Here is an 8,889-nt window from a genome sequence, read left to right as displayed (position 1 = left end):
AGCCCGGCCTCAGGGCTTGGGGGCCGGTAAGATCCCACTTCCTCAGAGCCCCTCAGGGGGATGGGGAAGGAAAACAGCATGTGGGCTCCAGCCTCTGTACCCGCAATGGGTACCTCAACCTTACAAACCACAAGTGGGGTAAGAAGGGAGCATGCTGGGGGCCCCATAGGGGCCCTCTTTTCTTCCATCCGATATAGCCAGCAGCTACTGCTGACTAAACAGTGGAGCTATGCGTGGATGTCTGACCTCCTTCGCACAAAGCAGAAAACTGGTGAGCCAGTGATCCCACTGGGGGTGTATAGCCAGAAGGGGAGGGGCCTTACACTTTTTAGTGTAATTGCTTTGTGTGGCCTCCGGAGGCAGTGCTATACACCCAATCGTCTGGGTCTCCCAATGGAGCGCCGAAGAAATTGGGTTTCAAATTGTGTGGTTCTTTTTCTTTCATTAACCCTTGTGCAAATTAAAAATTTAGGGCTATAGCAATCTTTTATTGGAAGAAATTAAATTTTTCGGTTTCATAGACCAGCTTCCTATAATTCTGTTAAACACCCTCTAGGTGCCTAGATAAATTCATTGAGAGATACAGTATCCAAAATTATGTCAGCTGTGGAAAACATTTCTGCACCTCAGGAGCTCTTGAAATGAGAAAAGGCAGCAACAATCCATTCCATCCAAATGTAATCTCTAAAATGACCGATAGGACTCCTTCCATCCAAAGCCAAGTACTGTTTTCATACTGTAGTTTTCAACCCTATATCAGGAATTGCCGCATTTGTGAAAAATTATACCCAAACTGTGGTCTATTTTCTTCTATTTTATTCTAGTTACCGTAATGTTTTAAATCAAAAAAAGCATAATTTTTCAGTTTAATTCCCCCTGCAGTTTCTGACAGCAGGTTTTTTTTTTTTGGCAGGGCACATCTAGAAATGAGATCATCTTCAGAAGGTGGAAATTTTCATCAGTGGGAAGGGGTTAAAGGGAACCTGTCGCCAGGTTTGGTGACTATAAGCTGCAGCCACCACCAGTGGGCTCTTTATATACAGTATTCTAGAATGCTGTATATAAAGAGCCCAGGCCGTTGTATAGAACGTAAAAATCTGTTTATAATACTCACCATGGTGCAGTGCAGACTCGTCAGATGGGTGTCTATTCTCAGGTACCAGCATCTCCTCTTTCAGCCATCTTTGTCCACCTTCTTCTGAAGCCTGGGTGCATGACACGTCCTACATCACCTACACTAGCCTGCATCGAGGTCCTGCGCAGGTGTACTTTGATCTGCCCTGCGCAGAGCAGATCAAAGTATTGTAGTGCGCTTGCGCGGGACCTCAATGCCAGCTAGTGTGGATGACGTAGGACGCATCATACACCCAGGCTTCAAAAGAAAGAGGACAAAGATGGCCGAAAGAGGAGGCGTTGGTACTGGAGAATGGAGACACCCATCAAACCAGTCTGCACCGCCCCTTAGGTGAGTATTAAAAAGTGATTTTTACATTCTACACAGCGGCCTGGGCTCTTATATACAGCATTCTGACATACTGTATATAAGAGTCCAGTGGTGGTGGCCGCAGCTTACAATCACCAAATTTGGTGACAGGTTCCCTTTAAATCACGTTTTAATGTTTCCTGTATATTTATATATAAAAAAAAAAAGAAATTAGTAAAAAAAAATAATCTTGCAACTTTCACACTGCCCTTAGGGGCTTTCTTAGATTTATACTTCCTTTTTCGTTTCGGGGAGAGGCTGTCTCTCCTCTCCACATTCTTCATAAATAGTTTTCACATTTGCCAGCTCATCACTTCACAGAGCCAGGCAGGGAGCGTGCAGCCACTGTGCACCGAGCCGAAAGCTTCTACTAAGTATATATTGGACTTGAGAAGAGACGCATGCTCAGTAGAGCAGGGACTGACCGCAGCTCCTTCCTCCTGATGGCCTTTAGATTGAGAATCCCCAGTGCATGCTGGGATACTCAAACGGACATCATCAAAGAAAAGTAAAACAACTAGAGAGTAGACAGGGAACGGTGAGGAATTTTTAACTAAGGAGATGATTATTACGATAAATAGATATGTAGGATATTCGTTTCAGACCACCCCTTTAATGAGTGTTCACTCTCCTTTAACGCCTCCTAGTGGCCATAATCTTGAATTTTTCTTGTGATTGCTTATCATTATGAGAGAATAAATAAAACAATATAGCAAATAAATAAATAGACCACGCCATAAAAATGTCTGAACCGTATTAGTGTTCTACACTACAATTTTATTCCTGGTCCACATCATTTGAAAAAGATACATAAAAAAAAGCAATTAGTGGTGTAAGAAAAAAAAGAAAAAAATTTTTTTCTTTTTCATCTCAAAATTGCATGAAAACATTATTACACAACCAACACTTAAAAGCCAGAGCAGGCTGAACACACCGACAGTACCGTCATTCCCTTACAGCTCTTAAAAGCAACTATGCTATAAAGTAATAGGTTTTACTGAATAAAATGTACAAGTTGGTAAAAGTAATGAAATCTGTATGTACAGATAATTAAGAGATATGGGCTACAGCGCAGACAGTGGGGTAAGACTGCAAGTGACATTACTTCTGAGGATCAAGTGCAGCAACTGTCCGCAGCAACCGCAGCTTGCCAGATCTTTGCCTATTAGAACATTTTTTCACATAGCAGACATTTGCACACAGTGTGATGTTACACACCACTCTTATGACTTCACAAGTATCAAGGCTGCTATGTGTCCTAAAGAGATTCACAAATAAGATGGCCCTAAACTATGATGTGTGGACAGCTGACGAGACTGAGCAGAGATGAGACTAGTATCTTGGGGATCTCTCCAGCTGTCAGCCATCAAAAGGGCAAAGCACGTGTGCTAATGAGGCATGTAGGAGTCCTGCTGTACCGTTTATCAGAATTTAGGAGTCCAGAGATGCGTGGCTATACAGAGCACAGATCATATGATGGCTGACTGCAGAGACCGTGAAGGAGAGGTCAGAGATGAGCAATACAGGATTGGATCTGTGACTCTTCAGTTCTGCACTCAGAACAGTTGAAGTCCAATGTTTTAGGCTATGTTCACACACTGCATCCTTTCTAACCACAAAGATGCAGCGTTTTTGGCCCAAAAAACTCATGCATTTTTACCACGTATTTTAAGTCAAAAATATTGACTGGAAAGGGTCAAAAGCGCTGGAAAAAAAAATGGACACGATGCATCTTCAAAAACGCAGCCAGGATTCAGCCAAAAAAAGATGCCCAGTGTGGACCGCAAAATAGAAATCTCAGACTTTTCTGGGGGAAGGAAATGCATGCAGTTAGGTGCATCTGACCTCAAAAACATAGTAAAAGATGCAGTGTGTGAACATAGCCTAATAGTGTCAGACTCCCTTTTAATCTACTATGTATTTTTTTTATAAAAGGAATCTCATCAGGATTTCACACCTCAAACTATTTATATGTGTATGTAGGTCTTTCAAAGAGAAGTCCAGCAATCCCTTTCCATGACCAGTCTGATCCTTTGTTACTAAGAAATCAGTGTTTATTTGACATGCTGAAGAGCTATTATTAGATCTGAAGCCTCCGTCACTCCAGCTTTAAGGGCTTATGTGCACGGTGCGTAAATGCATGCGTCCTGCGTCCCCTGAATGATCTATGTAGATTGTGCATGATACGTGTGCACGTTGCTTTTATGAACGCAGCGATTTGGGCGCTAAAATGTTGACCCAAATCCGTGCGTTCATAAAAGCAGCATGTCAATTATTTCTGCACTCTGGATGCAGCTCCCGCTCTGTCTATGGTGGGGGCAGCAGCCATAGCGCATGAAATCGGCTTTTAACAAAGATACTGTATTCATGCTGCAGCGATTAGCGCATATGTGCTGTCAAATCGCTGCAGAATAATCAGCAGTTACGTGCGCATGAGCCCTAACACCGCCTCCTCCTGCATAACTCTAGGATGTGCAACTTCAGGCTAAAGGAGTTGTCAGTTAAGCAGGAGGCAGCACTGGGCTGGGAATAGAGCTGGAGTGACAGAGGCTTCAGATCTACTAATAGCTCTTTAGCCTCATTTGCATATAAATTCAAACGCTGCTTTCTCAGTAATTAATGGGAATGAATTGGACAACTAAAGGTATTGCTGGACTTGATTTATATGCGCATGTAGCTCTTTAAAAAGATATTCGAGGTGTGTAATTCTGCTGAGAGATGTCCTTTAAACTTTCTGAGATTTAGTTGAAATTGGCAGTATCTATATGGGAATAGCCCAAAGAAAGAGCTGGAATTTGAAGCACTATGAATCTATAGGTTTCCTGCCGTGTGTTCAACATCCCAAAGTCTGTACACATTGTTTTGCCACAAGGGGGCACTTTAGCACAACAGGTTTTATAGAGAACTTGTCTGCACAGTTTACTAATGTAAAGACATGGCTAAAATACTAATTAAATTGATACCTTTGGTGAACAACTTTACTTTGTGGTTCTTCTTTAAAGCACCACGACAGAATTTTTTTCTTTTGTTTGTTTGTTTTCTTCCAGAGCTGGAGTGGCACCTTAAATCTAAGCTCCTTGCCCCCTATCATACACCACATTTTACCAACACCTCGCCAGACCCTTGGCATCATCTTGTGACTTGGCTTCTGGCCAGGCAGAATTTACAAAGTTACATTACAAGATCCCACTGCAGCTCTAGGAGAGCCAGTACAAGGCTTTCATAGAGATGCATTGAGTTGTGACCTCCTCTGTGCTCCATGAAACAAGGAGCTGCTGGCAGGTCACAAATCGCCAGAGATTGACCAGAGCGACCTCGATAGAAGATGAAGCAGCCAAAAGGCGAATATAATACACGGATCAGGGGACTTACATTTAAAGCACCAGTCCACCAGCGGTGCAATGACAATGACAAAAAAAAACAAACAAAAACCTTGGAGTAGTGCTTTAATCACCATTTGAAGTTTACTCCTATTTAGATTTGGGTGTACAGGGGCTGGACTGTACACTGGGTCTTCCCCCTCCCTGTCTGATTCCCCGGCCATCCACCTGCCTCCTCTGTTTGAAATCTCAATAGTGATCCGTCATTCACAGACTGGGGAATCACAGACAGGGAGGAGAAGACCCAGTGTACAGTCAGGCCACCATGCACCCAAATCTAATTAGCAAAAAATTTAAGCGAGGTTCCACTGTATTTTAACGAGTAACCCAGTTAGCGAGTATTTCGCCTAACGAGCAAAGCTTGCTGTAAATTTTAACTCTGTTTACGAGCAATCTTTGCAGTACGAACAAAATACTCACCGCACACACTTCCCATTCCGTACATCCCCCGCGCTCTAACCCTCACTTGCAGTCCACGCAAAACACACACAAGCTCGCACAAACACACACAAACAAACATGCACACATACATTATGCTCACCTTACCTTCCGTTCCATCACCAACCTCATGGTTCTTGTAGTTCGCCGCTACAGGATGTGTATCGGTCCCCATCGCGATGAGGGAGAAACTTGCTCTAGCAGTGAAAGTTCCTCCCTCGTCGCGATGGTTACCCGATACACATCCTGTACCGGAGAACTACAAGAACCATGAGCTCGTCGATGGAACGGAAGGTAAGGTGAGCATAATATGTGTGTGCTTGTGTGTGTGTGGAATGGCACAATAGAGGATCAGGATGGGACATTTAACAAGTTGTGGAATGAATTGTCTGCATTGCAATGATTTCCTATAGGAAATCTTGCTTTGCTGCACAAGTAATTTGGTTAACAAGCACAGTCCCAGAACGGATTGTTCTCGTAAACCAAGGTTCCACTGTAATGATTAAAGAAGAACCACAAAGTGGATTTCAATTACCAAATTAAATCACCATTACAGCGTCATTACAGTCATGTCTTTACTTTACAAAATTCGACTGAAAGGTTCTCTTTAAACAAGCAAAAGATTAAAACAAATAAAAGATTAAAACTACTGCTAAATGCTAGATAGATAACACTATTTACATATTAGTCTTTAGTGCTTTAGTTATGGTCTAGATTTTCCAAGAAGTGCAATGGTCTAGCACAACGCTTACTGTGCCAGGCTTTAGACCCACTGATTCAACCCCCGTTTTTGTAAAGGCATAGTTTAGAACAATTAATAAAATACACACAAACACATATATATACACACAGACATACAAATACAACCTTGGACACGGAAAAGCTGTACACTACTGAGCAGGCAAGTTTGTCTGCACCATGGGAGACACTTTATATACACCTACAGGATGTGATGTCCTGGAAGCCCCAACATTAGAGATGCTAGCCAATCCATCCAGGTTGTCCGAAGCATCATACAATGGCAGTGTTTGATGTTTTTGGTTAGTGTCGCACCATCTAATGACTGGAGGGAACTATAATACTGGAAGTGCCCAAATACATGAAGTATAACGGTACCTTGCAAATAGTTCTATTTTACAGAAGAGTATAAACATTACAGTACTATGAAAAACCCTGATTATTAGTTGTTGTTTTTTTTTTAATCTCCATCAAAAGAAGATTGCAGGAAAGGGCACAATATTAACGCTTATCCCCTAGCTTGAGTTCGGTCTCTTTAGGTGTGAGGATAACGTCACCCTCTGCTCATCCATGCGCTTGGCCTGTGCACGCAGAATAAGACTGAAGAAGTCTTCATCTGGAACTGTAGGACCTTTTTTGGGTGGGGGTGGAGGAGCGCATCGTTGGTCATCTAATCGTGATCCCTAAAGTAAAAATTTGAATAAAAACATTAGAAAAAAGGACACATTTCCAATTTAATTTACCATGTATCTGAGTATAAAAGCACATAAGTGCAGCATTTAGAAAACTGCTTGTACTTTTACTAATGAAGTGTCCTCCCTCGTTATGTCTTTTCACTCTGATGTGAGGGCACTTTGTGGATGTTTTGAAATATAGCCAGGCACAGGGCTAAACTACTTATCCTTCCACTACAAATAAGAATCAGGCAAACATCAGCTGTTAAAATAATAACGCAAAGGGCTTTAATAAGTCACATGGTGTATACCTAGGTGATCCCACCAGCAGGTGGTGCCCTCGCTCTCCCCCTTTTTTCAATCACATGGTGTATAACCCACACAAGTGCAATGTGAATAAAATCTTGCATTGCTCTCAGCCCTATGTTAATAATGAGGCAGCTCAGATATGCGATTGTCATCAAGTCTCACCTCACTCGCACCCATACAAGTCTATAGATGAGTGCGAGACATTAGATTGCACTCGGATGTCATCAGTACAGTCCGATATACAGTACAGACCAAAAGTTTGGACACACCTTCTCATGTCTAGAACAACTGTTAAATGGAGACTTTGTGCAGCAGGTCTTCATGGTAAAATAGCTGCTAGGAAACCACTGCTAAGGACAGGCAACAAGCAGAAGAGACTTGTTTGGGCTAAAGAACACAAGGAATGGACATTAGACCAGTGGAAATCTGTGCTTTGGTCTGATGAGTCCAAATTTGAGATCTTTGGATCCAACCACCGTGTCTTTGTAGAAAAGGTGAACGGATGGACTCTACATGGCTGGTTCCCACCGTGAAGTATGGAGGAGGAGGTGTGATGGTGCTTTGCTGGTGACACTGTTGGGAATTTATTCAAAATTGAAGGCATACAGAACCAGCATGGCTACCACAGCATCTTGCAGCAACGTGTTATTCCATCCGGTTTGCGTTTAGTTGGACCATCATTTATTTTTCAACAGGACAATGACCCCAAACACACCTCCAGGCTGTGTAAGGGCTATTTGACTAAGAAGCAGAGTGATGGTGCTACGCTAGATGACCTGGTCTACCCAGTCACCTGACCTGAACCCAATCGAGATGGTTTGGGGGTGAACTGGACCGCAGAGTGAAGGCAAAAGGGCCAACAAGTGCTAAGCATCTCTGGGAACTCCTTCAAGACTGTTGGGAAACCATTTCCGGTGACTACCTCTTGAAGCTCGCCAAGAGTGTGCAAAGTAGTAATGAAAGCAAAAGGTGGCTACTTTGAAGAACCTAGAATATAAGGCATATTTTCAGTTGTTTCACACTTTAAGTATTTCATTCCACATGTTTTATTTCATAGTTTTGATGCCTTCAATGTGAATCTACAATTTGCAGAGTCCTGAAAATAAAGAAAACTCTTTGAATGAGGTGTGTCCAAACTTTTGGTCTGTACTGTACACAGAGACAAGCAGTGGAGTGTAGACGATGGAGAGATTGATCTCTCCCTTTTTTCTGCACCTGTGATCCAATTACAAGATCGGATCACAGTTGCATGACACTGACTATCCTCGCAGCAGAGCCTGAACGGAGTGCTCTCACATCAGATGCTTGCGCTAGTGTGACTCCAGCCATAAGGGAGTTTGTGATAGTGTAGACTTGCATGCATTTGTTGTCATTGTTCTGTATGATCTATTTTACCTGGCATTTGACTAGCATGTCGAAGAAATCATCATCTGGCTCCCTGTTCTCAGTGGTCATCAGGTGTCCTAGGACAGAGTTACTGTGCTGTTGTTTGAGCCTCAGTCCAGGTAGATTGCTGAAGCTGGCCCTCTGGTCATCCAGCCTCCGACTCTGGGAGCTGGCCAGGAGGTCCAGAAACTCATCCGTATGGGGGGATACAGCAGAAGCCGATAAGGCTGCAGAGAAAATTAATCACAAATTACTGAAGGTCTGGAAGAAGAACTTGTCCATTCCCTTTATGACCCACTTCTGGCATTGACAAACAAACAGGAAAACATTTCAGCTGACAATAGCGCAGGTTATAATGGGCTCTCACTGGAAGCAAATGCTTTAGGCTTTGTACACACATGCAGCTTTTTCTTGTCCGGTCTGAAAAAAAAAATTAAACAAAAGAAACCTGACACATCCCTAAGTGAAAGGAAAAGGGGAA

General features: G+C 42.8%; 1 protein-coding gene across 2 annotated transcripts in view; it reads right to left on the bottom strand.

The window, feature by feature from the left end:
• Positions 1 to 5,445: 5,445 nt before the first annotated feature.
• The window catches only part of GPSM2 (G protein signaling modulator 2), a 146,264-nt gene continuing 142,820 nt past the window's right edge, over positions 5,446 to 8,889 (bottom strand). For both annotated transcript variants that reach the window (XM_075322045.1, XM_075322046.1), the window contains 2 exons: positions 8,418 to 8,635; positions 5,446 to 6,722 (listed from right to left, as the gene is read on the bottom strand). In XM_075322045.1, the coding sequence (XP_075178160.1) occupies positions 6,555 to 6,722; positions 8,418 to 8,635 (386 nt within the window). In that variant the 3' untranslated portion in view covers positions 5,446 to 6,554. The remainder of the gene's footprint in view (positions 6,723 to 8,417; positions 8,636 to 8,889) is intronic.

Source organism: Anomaloglossus baeobatrachus, chromosome 8 (genome assembly GCF_048569485.1).
Source record: "Anomaloglossus baeobatrachus isolate aAnoBae1 chromosome 8, aAnoBae1.hap1, whole genome shotgun sequence".
NCBI classification, from domain to species: Eukaryota; Metazoa; Chordata; class Amphibia; order Anura; family Aromobatidae; genus Anomaloglossus; species Anomaloglossus baeobatrachus.
The sequence above is the reverse complement of the archived record's forward strand: the minus strand, read 5'-3'. Positions and strand labels throughout refer to the sequence as shown.